Genomic DNA, 16,577 nt, shown 5'->3' on the forward strand with positions numbered 1-16,577 from the left:
CCTTCCCACCACAGGAAGGAGGCCAGGGTGTGTCTTTCTGATAAAACTAGATAACTTCATTTACAAATCTTTACCATGTGAAATACCTCTTTGTGATTCCCTACTGATTCCACATCCTGAACAATAGGGAATGCAAATCCACGCAGACAAGGCGTCTCCAATGATCATGTGACTGCCCTGTCCTGGAAATGGCTTCATGGAGCAAAAGAATATCATAATTTACAAGGTTTTGCACCACAAAAAGTTTGTTTTTTGCCTTATCATATAAGGTCCTGTTGTGTGCATTGCCTCTGTTTCATCGGTCACCATTTATTTACATCATAGACCTATATTTTTGGCACATTTTGTAACTCAGGTTTACACAAGGCAAAGCAGGTCTAATAACTTGCACAACTCATTGAGACACATGTTTCAGGTGTGTAACTAAATTACATGTATAACTAAATAACAATAATAATGAGAATTCTAATAAATAAAAACATTGGGGCTCATTTACTAAGGGTTCCGCGGCTGCACTTTCGTCGGGTTTCCCGAATCTTTCCGTTTTGCGCCAGGATTTTGGCGCACACAATTGGATTTCGGACAACTTGATGGATTCAGAAAAAACACAGAATTTAACCCCTTAACGCTCTGTGCCGTAGCTCTACGGCGCAGAGGTGCATGGTATGTATGAAGAGGGCTCATGGGCTGAGTCCTCTTAATGCAAGGGTGCGGGTTGTTGCATATTGCAGCAAACCCCTGACGCTAATAACCGCGGTCGGTGCTTGAACCGATCGCGGCTATTTACCTTTCCGTTGCTGCCGGCAAATGACATCTTTATAAATAAATAAAATATTAAAAATTCTAATCACCCCCCTTTTCCCTAGAACTGATATAAAACATAATAAACAGTAAAAAACACAAACATATTAGGCATCGCCGCGTCCCAAAATGCCCGATCTATCAAAATATAAAAACGGTTACGGCCAGTGGTGACCTCCAAGACGGGAAATGGCACCCAAATTTCCGAAATGCGACTTTTACACCTTTTTACATCACATAGAAAATGGAATAATAAGTGATCATAATGTCGCACAGACCTTAAAATGGTAGCAATGAAAACGTCGGCTCATTTCGCAAAAAAATGATGCAGCGAAGTATGAAAAAGTTATTAGCGTCATAAAATGGCAAAAAAATTTTTTTCTTTCTTGTACACATTCGTTTAATTTTTGAAAATGTATTAAATCGCAATAAAACCTATATAAATTTGACATCACCGCGATTGCACCGAACCAAAGAATAAAGCTGATGTGTTACTTTGAGCGTACAGTCAAAGTCGTAAAAACTGAGCCCACAAGAACGTGATGCATGTGCGTTTTTTTTTTCCCCACATTTGAGATTTTTTTCCAGCTTCGCAGTACACATTATGTTAAAATAAATAACATTACAGGAAATTAAAATTTGTTACGCACAAAATAAGCCCTCACACAGGTCTGTACACGTAAAAATGAAAAAGTTATGGATTTTTGAAGTTGGAGAGCGAGAAATGAGTGGAAAAACCATGCGTCCTTCAGGGGTTAAAAAACCAAAAGTGTCGCAAGATCAAGCACTTACATGCATCATGAAGAAGAAGGTGAACTCCGGCGGACCTCGGTGCAGCAGTGACACCTACTGGATATCGGCCGCACAAGGTTAGTGAATCCAAGCAGAATCCGAATCCTCTTCGGAAAACGAGCCGCAGAATCGCGACTGGACCGGGTAAGTAAATGAGCCTATTGTCATTGATTTCTACAACATATTGGGGCAGATTTACTTACCTGGTCCAGTCGCAATCCAGCGGCACATTCTACGATGCTGATTTGGGTTCTGCCGGGATTCACTAAGGTCATGCGCCCGATCTCCAGTAGGTGTCGCTGCTGCGCTGAAGTCCGCCGGAATTCACCTTCTCCGTCTCGGTGTATGTGAGTGCTATTTTTGCGACACAAATTTTTAAAAAATTCTGTGGGTTTATCGAATCCTCTCGGGTTTTCCGACGGACACGCCCCCGATGTCTGTCGCGTGAAAGCCGGCGCCGATGCGCCACAATTTGATCGCGTGCGCCAAAATCCTGGGGCAATATTAGAAAAATTAGGGAAACCCGGTGGAAAAACACGATTCGGACCCTTAGTAAATGTGCCCCATTGTGGTGCAAAAGTAACTGCATTTACTGATTAATAGGTGTCTTTTGAAAAAAAAAAAAATTGGCAGACTCTGCCTAATTCTATCAAACCCCCAATAAATTGTCCCACTTAGCTGATTAAAATGGATATGTGTGTCACTAATCCATCAAGTCTCCCTGCAAATTCGTCACAATATGGTACTAGCTGGACTACTAGTGCCAGCAAGCCCAGCACAAGCAAATAAAAAAAAAAATATATATAACGTTATTGTAGCCCTAAGAAGGGCTGTTGGGTTCTTGTAGAATCACTCCTGCCTAACACTATTCTAATAGAACACCCTAACGCTTTCCCTGACCAGCAGCAGCTCTCTCCCTAGCGGCATCCAGACAGAGAATGATGCGAGCAGCGCGGGCAGGGGCTAGTCTATTCCAGGGTCACCTGATCTGGCCAGCCAACCACTGCTATCGACGTGTAAGGGTACCACGTCATGCTGGGTGGAGTGCAGAGTCTCCTGGCTTGTGATTGGCTCTGTTTCTGGCCGCCAAAAATTTTCTCTAGCTGGCGAAATACTCGTCCAAGCACCGAGCAGTTGCGAGTACGCTAATGCTCGAACGAGCATCAAGCTCGGACCAGTATGATCGCTCATCTCTAACCACCCAGAGAGTTTGTTAACATTTTATCTTGTAGCATAGGGGGGATTTTAACCCCTTGTCACTGATGGGCTTTTTCCATATTACTTTCTATTGATCGCTTCTTACTTTCAAAAATCAATAACTTTTTTATTTTTCTGTGTACAGAGCTGTATGAGGGCTTATTTTCTGCATAACAAATTGTACTTTCTAGTTACGGTATTTTATATTCCATGCTGTGTACTGGGGAGTGAAAATACAATTTGAAATGCTGTAAAAATGACAAGAAACCACTCTCTTTTACGTCTTTATCTGTAATATATTCTTTGGTTCCATATGATCACAGAGATACTAAATTTACATAGGTGTTATTATTAGGTTTTATTAGGTGTTAGTAGATTTTACCAAAAATTAAAACTTGTTGTACCAAATAAATTATTACTTTTACCATATTCTGACTGCAATAACTTTTTCATGCTTAGGAGTACAGAGTCGGCTAAAATGTCTTTTAATCCGGGATGGGCTAATGTTTTTATTGCTAAGATTTTCGGGGCATTGCGATTTTTACAATAAGCATTTCTACATTTTTGTAGATTGGGAATTTTAGGATGCGGTGATATGAAATATGTTGTGTTTTTTTTTTACTTTTTCCACTTTTTTAAATTATTTATTGTTTTATATGTGTTAGGGGCTTTTGATACATTTTAATAATTTTTATTTTATGTGTTTTTTTTGCATTTTTTTTCTTTCAATACTATCATATGACCATGTGATCACTGGTTCATACTAATGCACTGCAATAAACATGTTTTGAATTGCATTAGAAGTGTCAGCCGATGCATCAACATAGGGGTTGGATTGAGCAGGCATGTGCCGACGGCAGACCCGGGGACCTTCATTAGGTCCCTGGATGCCCGGATTTGAGGCCAGGAGGAGAAGGAGGGAACCCTACGTAGGTACATAGATCCCGAGGTCAGTGCATTGACTGCGGGATAGAACAGGTTAACAGCCGGATCGGAACTGACATATTAACCTATTTTGAACAATTGTGTCTTCTTTAAACAGAAATCCCACTGTAAGAACACAATGTCCTTACTAGGTTAAAACATCAGCTGCTCCTTTATCCGAGCTTCTCCACATTTTTCTCTCCTTTTCTGATTGTGTTAAATATTTGTACAAGTTCTGTAATTTATTGTGAAGTTTATTGGTTAATACATTTCATACAATTCATCATCAAACTCAATTACAAATGCAGATGTTTAATATAAATATGGCTTCTCCGCTTGTGGCTTCTCTCATATGTCAAAATTTGTTCATCAAAGTAAAACGTTTGTCACATTCTAAGCATTGAAGGTGATGAGTGGGAGAACTTCAAGTGTAGACAGTTGTCAGGGGGAGGAGGAGAGAAAGGATGTGGGAGGTGATGGTCTGAGGAGGAGTGAGGAGCGATGCTAAGGGAGGAGAGATGCAATTATGCAGATGACCATTTACATTTAAAGTGACCCCCCAACCCCCACCCCCTGGGACTCAGGAAAGGATTAACAAAACTAAACAGAGGATTAACTAAAGGATTGTAAAGAAGTAAAACTGTTTAAAACAAAAAATTATTTATATTGAGCATTACCAGCATCACCACTTCTGGAAAATGCCCTTCATGAAGACAGTTTCCGTATAAGATGCTTACTTTCTTGTATGAATATTCTGATGTTTGTACAGTTGTGATTTCTGAGCAAAACATTTGCCACAATGTGAACAAGAAAACGGTTTCTCCCCTGTGTGAATTCTCTGATGTACCACAAGGGCTGATTTTCCAATGAAACATTTGCCACATTCTGAACATGAAAACGGCTTCTCCCCTGTGTGAATTCTCTGATGTAATTTAAGTAAAGAATTATATGGAAAACATGTATCGCATTCTGAACATGAAAACGGCTTCTCCCCTGTGTGAATTCTCTCATGTACAACAAGATGTGATTTCCTACTAAAACATTTCCCACATTCTAAGCATGAAAATGGCTTCTCCCCTGTATGAAATCTCTCATGTAACACAAGATCTGATTTATGAATAAAACATTTCCCACATTCTGAACATGAAAACAGCTTATCCCCTGTGTGAGTTCTCTCATGTAAAACAAGATCTGATTTATGAATAAAACATTTTCCACATTCTGAACATGAAAATGGCCTCTCCCCTGTGTGAATTCTCTCATGTTTAAGAAGGCCAAATTTATTAGTAAAACATTTTCCACATTCTGAGCATGAAAATGGCTTCTCCCCTGTGTGAATTCTCGCATGTCTAACAAGCTTTGTTTTTTGAATAAAACATTTTCCACATTCTGAACATGAAAATGGCTTCTCCCCTGTGTGAATTATTTTATGTTTAACAAGATATGACTTTTGAATGAAACATTTTCCACATTCTGAGCATGAAAATGGCTTCTCCCCTGTGTGAATTCTCTCATGTATAACAATACTTGATTTTTGAATAAAACATTTGCCACATTCTAAACATGAAAATGGCTTCTCCCCTGTGTGAATTCTCATATGTGCAAGGAGCTTGGATTTAGAAGGAAAACATTTGCCACATTCACTACATGAAAGAGTCTTCTCCTTAGTGGGATCTCTTAGTGTAATAGGATCAGATGATAGATTGTTGCAATGAAGGTCTGAGGGTGAATCCTTTCTGCTGTTGGGTTCTTTATTTGTATCTTGTGTGATCCCACAATCATGAGCTTTAATATCGGAAGATATCAGATGTTCCTCTGAGCTCCTTGTAATGTCATCTGCCGGGAATAACAGGATAATTAATTACAAAGTTAATAACTAGAGATGAGCGAACATACTCGTCCGAGCTTGATGCTCGTTCGAGCATTAGCGTACTCGAAACTGCTCGTTGCTCGGACGAATACTTCGCCCGCTCGAGAAAATGGCAGCTCCCGCCGTTTTGCTTTTTGGCGGCCAGAAACAGAGCCAATCACAAGCCAGGAGACTCTGCACTCCACCCAGCATGACGTGGTACCCTTACACGTCGATAGCAGTGGTTGGCTGGCCAGATCAGGTGACCCTGGGATAGACTAGCCGCTGCCCGCGCTGCTCGGATCATTCTGTGTCTGGATGCCGCTAGGGAGAGAGCTGCTGCTGGTCAGGGAAAGCGTTAGGGTGTTCTATTAGAATAGTGTTAGGCAGGAGTGATTCAACAAGAACCCAACAGCCCTTCTTAGGGCTACAATAACGTTATACTTTTTTTTTTTTGTTTGCTTGTGGCTGGGCTTGCTGGCACTAGTAGTGCAGCTAGTACCATATTGTGAGGAATTTGCAGGGGGACTTGCTACCGTTGTGTTTAGCTCTTAGTGACACACATATCCACCTCAAACACCAAAGTGGGAAAATTTATTAGGGGTTTGATTTCAATTAGGCACAGTCTGCCATTTACTTTTTATTTTACGTTTATTTTTTTTAATAACTCAGTGTCATCTCATCTGGCATAGCAGTGTGCTTTCATACTTGGCTAGAAAATAGCCATAGGAGAATCCAAACGGCTTACTTACGCCTACTGTAGCGTTATATATATTTGATTTCTGGTTGATCTGCTGGTGGCTGTCCTTGCTGCAGTGCATCTACTAGCAAATTGTGAGCAATTTGTAGTGAGACTTGCGACCGCTGTGTTTTGCGCTTAGTGACGCACATATCCATCGCAAAGACCGAAGTGGGAAAATTTATTAGGGGTTGGATTTCAATTAGGCACAGTCTGGCAGTTTCTTTTTATTTTACGTTTATTTTTTCATAACTCAGCGTCATCTCATCAGTGTGCTTTCATACTTGGCTAGAAAATAGCCAAAGGAGAATCCAAACGGCTTACTTACGCCTACAGTAGCGTTATATATATTTGATTTCTGGTTGATCTGCTGGTGGCTGTCCTCGCTGCAGTGCATCTACTAGCAAATTGTGAGCAATTTGTAGTGAGACTTGCGACCGCTGTGTTTTGCGCTTAGTGACGCACATATCCATCGCAAAGACCGAAGTGGGAAAATTTATTAGGGGTTGGATTTCAATTAGGCACAGTCTGCCATTTCCTTTTTATTTTACGTTTATGTTTTCATAACTCAGCGTCATCTCATCTGGCATAGCAGTGTGCTTTCATACTTGGCTAGAAAATAGCCATAGCAATAGGATAGCATTGTTTGGTTTTAAAAACTAAAAAACACAAAAAAAAAATTAAAAAACACAAAAAAACACAAAAAAAAGTAAAAAAAAAATTAAAGTTATAACTTTCATTTTCAAAATGTTTAACCCGAGGGCTAGGGGTAGAGGACGAGGGCGGGGACGTGGGCGTCCAACTACTGCAGGAATCAGAGGCCGTGGTCCTGGGCGGGGTGAGACACCACCTGCTGATGAGGGAGCAGGGGAATGCCGCAGAGCTACACTCCCTAGGTTCATGTCTGAAGTTACTGGGACTCGTGGTAGAGCACTGTTGAGGCCAGAACAGTGCGAACAGGTGATGTCGTGGATTGCCGACAATGCTTCGAGCAATTTGTCCACCAGTCAGTCTTCCACGCAGTCCACCCATGTCACCGAAATCGGCACTCCTCCAGCTCCTGCACCTCAGCCTCCTCCCCCCCAGTCTGCCCCCTCCCAGGAAAATTTGGCATTTGAACCGGCATACTCTGAGGAACTGTTTTCTGGACCCTTCCCACAGTCACAAACCACTTGTCCGGTTGCTGCTGAGCAATTTTCCGATGCCCAGGTTTTCCACCAGTCGCAGTCTGTGGGTGATGATGACCTTCTTGACGTAGTGGAAGAAGTGTGTAAAGAGGTGTCCGACGATGAGGAGACACGGTTGTCAGACAGTGGGGAAGTTGTTGTCAGGGCAGGAAGTCCGAGGGGGGAGCAGACTGAGGGATCGGAGGATGATGAGGTGACAGACCCAAGCTGGGTTGATAGGCCGGGTGAACACAGTGCTTCTGAGACGGAGGAGAGTCCTCGACCAGAACAGGTTGGAAGAGGCAGTGGTGGGGCCAGACGGAGAGGCAGGGCCAGACCTGGTGCATCAGCGCCAAATGTGTCAACTAGTGAAGCTCCCGTGGCAAGGGCTCCTGCGGCGAGGGCTAGATTTTCAGAAGTCTGGAGGTTCTTTAAGGAAACACCGGATGACCGACGGACTGTGGTGTGCAACATTTGCCAAACCAGGATCAGCAGGGGTTCCACCACTAATAGCTTAACTACCACCAGTATGCGCAGGCATATGAATGCTAAACACCCCACTCAGTGGCAACGAGCCGTGCACACCACTGCTCCTTCCCCTGTGTCAGCTGATAGTCAGCCCCCTGCCCAGGACCCTGCCACAAAAACCCCATCGTCGCCTCCACGATCCTCCACAGCATCCACCAGCGTTCAGCTCTCCATACCCCAGACGCTGGAGCGGAAACGCAAATATAGTGCAACCCACCCGCACGCCCAAGCCCTTAATGTCCACATCTCCAGATTGCTCAGCCTGGAGATGCTGCCCTATAGGCTAGTAGAGACCGAGGCCTTTACCAACCTCATGGCAGCGGCCGCCCCTCGGTATTCGGTCCCCAGCCGCCACTACTTTTCCCGATGTGCCGTCCCAGCCCTGCACCAGCACGTGTCAGACAACATCATCTGTGCCCTGACCAACGCCATTTCTGACAGGGTCCACCTGACCACGGACACGTGGACGAGTGCTGCCGGGCAGGGCCACTATATTTCGCTGACGGCACATTGGGTTAACTTGGTGGAGGCTGGGACCGAGTCTGACCCTGCGGCTGGTCATATACTGCCGACGCCAAGGATTGCGGGGCCTACCTCGGTCCAGGTGTTTCAGGCCTACTATGCCTCCTCCTCCTCCCACCCCTCCTCCACCTCCTCCTCCGAACTACCATCCGTGGGCATGGCGCCATCAGTCGGTAGCTCTAGGCACAGCAGCAGTGCCGTCGCTAAGCGACAGCAGGCGGTGCTCAAACTGCTGAGCCTAGGCGATAAAAGGCACACCGCCCAAGAACTATTACAGGGCATCACGGCGCAGACTGATCTGTGGCTGGCACCGCTGAACCTGAAGCCAGGCATGGTTGTGTGTGACAACGGCCGTAACCTGGTGGCGGCTCTGCAACTCGGCTGACTGACACATGTGCCATGCCTGGCCCATGTGTTAAATCTGATAGTTCAGCGTTTCCTCAAGACATACCCCAATCTGTCTGATTTGCTCACGAAGGTGCGCCGCATCTGTGCGCATTTCAGGAAGTCCAGCACAGATGCTGCCACTCTCAGGGCAGCGCAGCGCCGCCTCCAACTGCCCGCTCACCGACTGTTGTGCGACGTGCCCACGAGGAGGAATTCAACACTGACCATGTTATCCAGAGTTTACCAGCAGCGCAGAGCGATTGTAGACTGCCAGATGACAACTTCCACCAGAACTGGTAGTATGGTCAGTCAACTTCCTCAAGTCTACAATGAGGAGTGGACGTGGATGTCTGATATCTGTCAGGTGCTGAGTAACTTTGAGGAGTCAACACAGATGGTCAGTGGCGATGCCGCCATCATCAGCCTCACCATCCCGCTGCTTGGCCTGTTGAAAAAATCTCTGATCAGCATGAAGTCGGAAGCTTTGCGCTCGTCACAAGAGACGGGGGAAGAAGATTCCCTTGTTGATAGCCAAAGCACCCTTAGGTCTGTTTCTCAGCGCATATCGGAGGAGGTGGAGGTGGAGGAGGATGAGGAGGAAGAGGAGGAGAATGTTGGCGAGACACAAGAGGGGACCATTGTTGAGTCCTTCACTGTTCAGCGTGTATGGGCAGAAGAAGAGGAGTTGGAGGAGGAGGAAATGGACAGTCAGGCAAGTGAGGGGAGTGAATTCTTACGCGTTGGTACTCTGGCGCATATGGCAGATTTCATGCTAGGCTGCCTATCCCGTGACCCTCGCGTTCAAAGAATTTATTCCAGCACCGATTACTGGGTGTTCACTCTCCTGGACCCACGGTACAAGCAAAATCTTTCCACTCTCATCCCTGGAGAGGAAAGGAGTGTGAGAATGCATGAATACCAGCAGGCCCTGGTGCACAAGCTGAAACAGTATTTCCCTTCTGACAGCGCTAGCGGCAGAGTGCGTAGTTCTGCGGGACAAGTAGCGAGGGAGAGTAGGCGAGCAGGCAGCTTGTCCAGCACTGGCAAGGGTACGCTTTACAAGGCTTTTGCGAGCTTTATGTCACCCCAGCAAGACACTGTCACCTGTCCCCAGTCTCGGCAGAGTAGGGCTGATCTTTACAGAAAGATGGTGAGGGAGTACGTAGCTGACCATACCATCGTCCTAAATGATCACACAGCTCCCTACAACTACTGGGTTTCAAAGCTGGACATGTGGCACGAACTGGCGCTGTACGCCTTGGAGGTTCTTGCCTCCCCTGCCGCTAGCGTCTTGTCCGAGCGGGTTTTCAGTGCAGCTGGTGGCATCATCACCGATAAGCGTACACGCCTGTCGACTGACAGCGCTGACAGGCTGACGCTTATTAAGATGAATAAAGCCTGGATTTCTCATAATTTCCAATCTCCACCAGGTGAAGGAAGCTCAACCTGAATAATTTATCCACTCCTCCTCATTTTCCTCCTTCTCCTCCTCTTTGTACAGTAAAGCAGAGGAAACTGGCTATTTTTTGACAGGGCCCACTGGCTCTAGCTATAGTACTTTATGCATTTAATTTTTCTGGAGGGCCACCGACCCGGTCCTCTGTTTTAAACAATTTTTGGGAGTGCCACATACAGGCACTCAATCTATTCAATTTTTCTGGAGGGCCACCTACCTGCTCCTCTGGTTTGAAAACTTTTTTGGACTGCCACATACAGGCACTCAATCTATTCCATTTTTCTGGAGGGCCACCTACCTGCTCCTCTGGTTTGAAAAGTTTTTTGGACTGCCACATACAGGCACTCAATCTATTCCATTTTTCTGGAGGGCCACCTACCTGCTCCTCTGGTTTGAAAACTTTTTGGGACTGCCACATACAGGCACTCAATCTATTCCATTTTTCTGGAGGGCCACCTACCTGCTCCTCTGGTTTGAAAACTTTTTTGGACTGCCACATACAGGCACTCAATCTATTCCATTTTTCTGGAGGGCCACCTACCTGCTCCTCTGGTTTGAAAACTTTTTTGGACTGCCACATACAGGCACTCAATCTATTCCATTTTTCTGGAGGGCCACCTACCTGCTCCTCTGGTTTGAAAACTTTTTTGGACTGCCACATACAGGCACTATCCAAATTAAATTGTCTCCATAGCAGCCTCCACACGTTGTCTCCATTGCTACCTCCAAAAGTCGTCCATATAGCTGCCTCCATACATCGTCCCTTTATCAAACGAGGTGTGTCAGGCAGAAATTTGGGTTGTTTTCATGGATTCCACATCAAAGTTGTTAACTTTGTCGCCACCCAGCTGTGTTATCCACAAAATATACTGGCAAACTTTTATCATTTACCAATATTATTTCAGCGCTTCTTGCGCTTCTGTTTACATTCCCCTCACCCGCCATATCCTAAACTTATAAGAACGCTACTACACTTGATCTTATACAAAAGGTTCTTAGAAGTGCTGTTTGGGGAGTAGCCTAGAGACACGGGCTTGGATTGGCGAAAGCTCGCCTGGCAGCGGAGCGCCAGCTCCATGCCAAGATCCAACTAACAAAGTTTTAACTGCAGCACCTTTAATCTACTACTAGTTCACTGCCTCCATACATGGTCCCCTTATCAAACGAGCTTTGACAGGCAGAATTTTGGGTTGTTTTCATGGCTTCCACAACAAACTTGTTAACTTTGTCGCCACCCTGCTGTGTTATCCACAAAATATACTGGCAAACTTTTATCATTTACCAATATTATTTCAGCGCTTCTTGCGCATCTGTTTACATTCCCCTCACCCGCCATATCCCAAACTTATAAGAACGCTACTACACTTAACTTGGTGCACGCTGGGACCGAGTCTGACCCTGGGGCTGGTGATATACTGCCGACGCAGAGGATTGCGGGGCCTACCTCGGTCCAGGTCTCAAAGGCCTACTATACCTCCTCCTCCTCCCACCCCTCCTCCACCTCCTCCTCCTCCGAATTACCATCCGTGGCCATGGCGCCATCAGTCGGTAGCTCTAGGCACAGCAGCAGTGCCGTCGCTAAGCGACAGCAGGCGGTGCTCAAACTGCTGAGCCTAGCCGATAAAAGGCACACCGCCCAAGAGCTATTACAGGGCATTCCACATCAAACTTGTTAACTTTCTCGCCACCCTGCTGTGTAATCCACAAAAGATACTGGCAAACTTTTATCATTTACCGATATTATTTCAGCGCTTCTTGCGCATCTGTTTACATTCCCCTCTCTCGCCATATCCCAAACTTATAAGAACGCTACTACACTTGATCTTATACAAAAGGTTCTTAGAAGTGCTGTTTGGGGAGTAGCCTAGAGACAGGGGCTTGGATTGGCGAAAGCTCGCCTGGAAGCGGAGCGCCAGCTCCATCCCAAGATACAACTAACATAGTTTTAAGTGCAGCACCTTTAATCTACTACTAGTTCACTGCCTCCATAATAATAATAATAATAATCTTTATTTATATAGCGCCATCATATTCCGTAGCGCTTTACAAATCATAGGAAACAAATACAAATGTAATGTAACAGAGCACAACATTTGTATGGAACAACAGGAGTGAGGTCCCTGTTCGCCAGAGCTTACGGTTTATGAAGATGATGGGGTAACACGAGGTAAAAGAATTTTTAATGGTCAAGCCATTCTTCTTAGGGAATAGAACAAAATATAATAAATGGAATTGCTGTCGCTTGAACCACTCAGCCGTCACCAGGTCCAGGGTGAATGGGACTGCATAGAAGTCTGGTGCCTGTTGGTTGCTGGATAACAGATGGGAGGACGACACAGGACGGGTTAGTAGAAGAGTTAAAACTTCATGCAGTTAATGAGTGTTATAGGCTTGCCTAAAGAAATGGGTTTTAAGAGCACGTTTGAAACTTTGGAGGTTAGGTATTAGTCTGATAGTCCGGGGCAGAGCATTCCATAGAATTGGTGCAGCTCTAGAGAAGTCTTGGAGACGCGAGTGGGAGGTCCGCACTAGGGTAGAGGTTGATCTAAGATCACTGGCGGATCTAAGAGCACGGGTTGGGCGATAGACTGAGATAAGAGAGGAGAGGTAGGGGGGTGCAGCATTATACAGAGCTTTATGGATGAGGGTTATTGTTTTAAACTGTATTCGAAAGGAGACTGGCAGCCAGAGCAGCGACTGGCATGAACTGTAGGTATACATGGTCCCCTTATCAAACAAGCTGTGTCAGGCATAATTTTGGGTTGTTTTCATGGCTTCCACAACAAACTTGTTAACTTTGTCGCCACCCTGCTGTGTAATCCACAAAATATACTGGCAAACTTTTATCATTTACCAATATTATTTCAGCGCTTCTTGCGCATCTGTTTCCATTCCCCTCACCCGTCATATCCTAAACTTATAAGAACGCTATTACACTTGATCTTATACAAAAGGTTCTTAGAAGTGCTGTTTGGGGAGTAGCCTAGAGACAGGGGCTTGGATTGGCGAAAGCTCGCCTGGCAGTGGAGCGCCAGCTCCATGCCAAGATCCAACTAACATAGTTTTAACTGCAGCACCTTTAATCTACTACTAGTTCACTGCCTCCATACATGGTCCCCTTATCAAACGAGCTGTGTCAGGCAGAATTTTGGGTTGTTTTCATGGCTTCAATGTTAACTTTGTCGCCACCCTGCTGTGTAATCCACAAAATATACTGGCAAACTTTTATCATGTACCGATATTATTTGAGCGCTTCTTGCTCACCTCCTTTGGTTCCTCTCTGCCACCCATTGGTTTGAAGCCTGAGTCCATTTAGGGTATGTCGCCATGCCACTCTCTAGCTGCCTCTGCATGAAGTCCCCTATAGTGTCAGGGTCAATTATTGGATGTTTTAGATGCTATCTAGCTTCATTCTGTCACTCTGTCATGGCCATGCTGTTGCCCATAATTTTGGCATAATGGTGCGATTAAGCAGCCTCAGAGGCATCCATTCATGCTGCCCCTGCTGTTTCCTGTCCATTTCCGTGGTGTTTCCATCCTTTTCTGAGGTTCCCAGGTGTTTGGCCAAGCTTCCCTGTGCAGAGCCTTGGTCCCCTTGAAAAATGCTCGAGTCTCCCATTGACTTCAATGGGGCTCGTTATTCGAGACGAGCACTCGAGCATCGGGAAAAGTTCGTCTCGAATAACGAGTACCCGAGCATTTTAGTGCTCGCTCCTCTCTATTAATAACATTTTAAAATATACATATTTATAAAAATTTCTACATTCATTGCTAAATTGTCTTATTTCTTATCATTTATGATTTCACTTTCATATATTTGCCACATTCTGAACACAAAAACAGCTTCTCTCCTGTGTGAATTCTCATTAAAACTCACCAACAAAATGTGCCACTCCAGAGTTTCTCAGTGTTGTGCCTGATATTTCTATTTCTATTTCCAAATGTGGACATATGGAAATCCACAAATCTGAGGCAAATCACAGAAAAAAGTCACAAATATTTCCCAAATGTACTCCAGGGCCGAGTTGACTCAGGCAGAAGAGTTTGCAGAAGAGATTGCAACCTTTGTACATCTTTAAAAATTAAACACTGACTCAGCTGCCTGATATAACAAAAGCAGACACACAAATTTCCAGATTAAAGATGACTGACCCTTTTTTGTTCATATCTCATGCTTTATGTTCCTACATCTCTGCTTACTATTCCCCACCATATCTGCACCTTTACATTCCTGCACCCTATACCTCTATATTCCTGCCCCCCTATTTACCTGTACCACTACTTTTCTGCATCCCTGCACAGCATCCTTACTCCCTTATACCTATACATAGCTGCACCCCCACATAGCTGCACCCCTACATATTTATATCCCTGCACCCCTATCCCTTCGATTCCTGCATCCCCACACCTCTACATCCCTCCTCCCTCATATATCTGCCTGCCTATACCTCTACATCCCTGCACCCCTATACCTCTACATCCCTGTACCCCTACACCTCTACATCCCTGCACCTCTATATTCCTGCACCCCTATACCTCTATATCCCTGCACCCCCATGCCTCTACATCCCTGCACCACTATACCTCTACATCCCTGCACCACTATACCTCTACATCCCTGCACCACTATACCTCTACATCCCTGCACCCCTACACCTCTACATCCCTGCACCCCTATACCTCTACATCCCTGCACCGCTATACCTCTACATCCCTGCACCACTATACATCTACATCCCTGCACCACTATACCTCTACATCCCTGCACCCCTACACTTCTACATCCCTGCACCCCTATACCTCTACATCCCTGCACCCCTATACATCTACATCCCTGCACCCCTATACCTCTACATCCCTGCACCCCTATACCTCTATATCCCTGCACCCCTATACCTCTACATCCCTGCACCCCTATACCTCTACATCCCTGCACCCCTATACCTCCACATTGTTGTTAATGACTTTCATTGGTTAATTTAAGAAAATGCACCTAAAACCACATCAGAACGGATGACAATGCAGTTGTGATGCATTTAACTACAAAATGTGAACACACAATGAAAAGCAGATGTTCAGTAACAAGTGCCACATGTTTTCCATAGAGTATTATTCAGCTGCACTGTGTGTGCGTATAACTATGTCCCCATTTACAGGTGTTGTGCAAGTGTTTTTCAAAGGGCACATGTCAATCAAAATGCTTCCAAACAAACCCTAATCCTATGTTATTATGGAATGGCATAGAGGAATATGCTGTTATACAACATTGTAATGAATATGTTCATACATACAGAAATACAAACATATATGTTTACATCCATGACATGTACACTACACATCAATACACACTATAGGATAGATACATATTACACATTTACATATCTACCACTTGGGTGAAGTGGATATAGGCAGAAAGAATGGGACAGAGTTCTAGGAGGCAATGGCTGTCAGTACTTACCATTCTGGGGGTCCTTGGCACCAGCGTCATGTCCTCCTTCCCAGGCTCCCTCCTCCGCACATATCTGGATCAGTTCTCTCTCCATTCTGTGTCTCTCAGTCTAAGCTCCTCCAGTAAGATCTTCCACCAAGAAGTTCTCCTCATGTGAGTCCTGCTTTGGTCTCTTATACCCCTTGGTCTGCCCCCTTTTGTCCCAACAACCTCCCCCATGTAAATGAAGGGTGTTGGTCCCACTTCCTTATCAGCCAGGCTGATTGTTTATGGCACTTTGATTGTTCTCCTTTGTTATGTGTTTATCATCCCTTCCCACCAAAGATAGGCCAGGATGTGTCTTTCTAATGAAACTAGATAACTTCATGTGCAAATCTTTACCATGTGAAATACCTCTTTGTGATTCCCTACTGATTCCACATCCTGAACAATAGGGAATGCAAATCCATGCAGACAAGGCGTCTCCAATGACCATGTGACTGCCCTGCCCTGGAAATGGCTTCATGGAGCAGAAGAAGATCATAATTTAGAAGGTTTTGCACCACAAAAAGTTTGTTTTTTGCCTTATCATCTAAGGTCCTATTGTGTGCATTGCCTCTGATTCCTCAGTCACCATTTATTTACATCATGGACCTATATTTTTGGCACATTTTGTAACTCAGGTTTACACAAGGCAAAGCAGGTCTAATAACTGGAACAGCTCATTGAGACACATGTTTCAGGTGTGTAACTAAATTACATGTATAACTAAATAATAATGAGAATTC

At 44.8% G+C, this 16,577-nt stretch overlaps 1 protein-coding gene across 1 annotated transcript; it reads right to left on the minus strand.

Annotated features, from left to right (window-relative positions):
• Window positions 1-4,343: 4,343 nt before the first annotated feature.
• Window positions 4,344-15,904, minus strand: LOC140076193 (uncharacterized). The gene is made up of 3 exons (XM_072122707.1): window positions 15,820-15,904; window positions 14,239-14,328; window positions 4,344-5,550 (listed from the first exon to the last, which is right to left on the minus strand). Exons 1-3 carry the CDS (start codon window positions 15,902-15,904, stop codon window positions 4,448-4,450), a joined length of 1,278 nt encoding a protein of 425 aa, XP_071978808.1. The 3' UTR covers window positions 4,344-4,447.
• Between the last annotated feature and the right edge of the window lie 673 nt (window positions 15,905-16,577).

Source organism: Engystomops pustulosus, chromosome 8 (assembly GCF_040894005.1).
Source record: "Engystomops pustulosus chromosome 8, aEngPut4.maternal, whole genome shotgun sequence".
Taxonomy (NCBI): domain Eukaryota; kingdom Metazoa; phylum Chordata; class Amphibia; order Anura; family Leptodactylidae; genus Engystomops; species Engystomops pustulosus.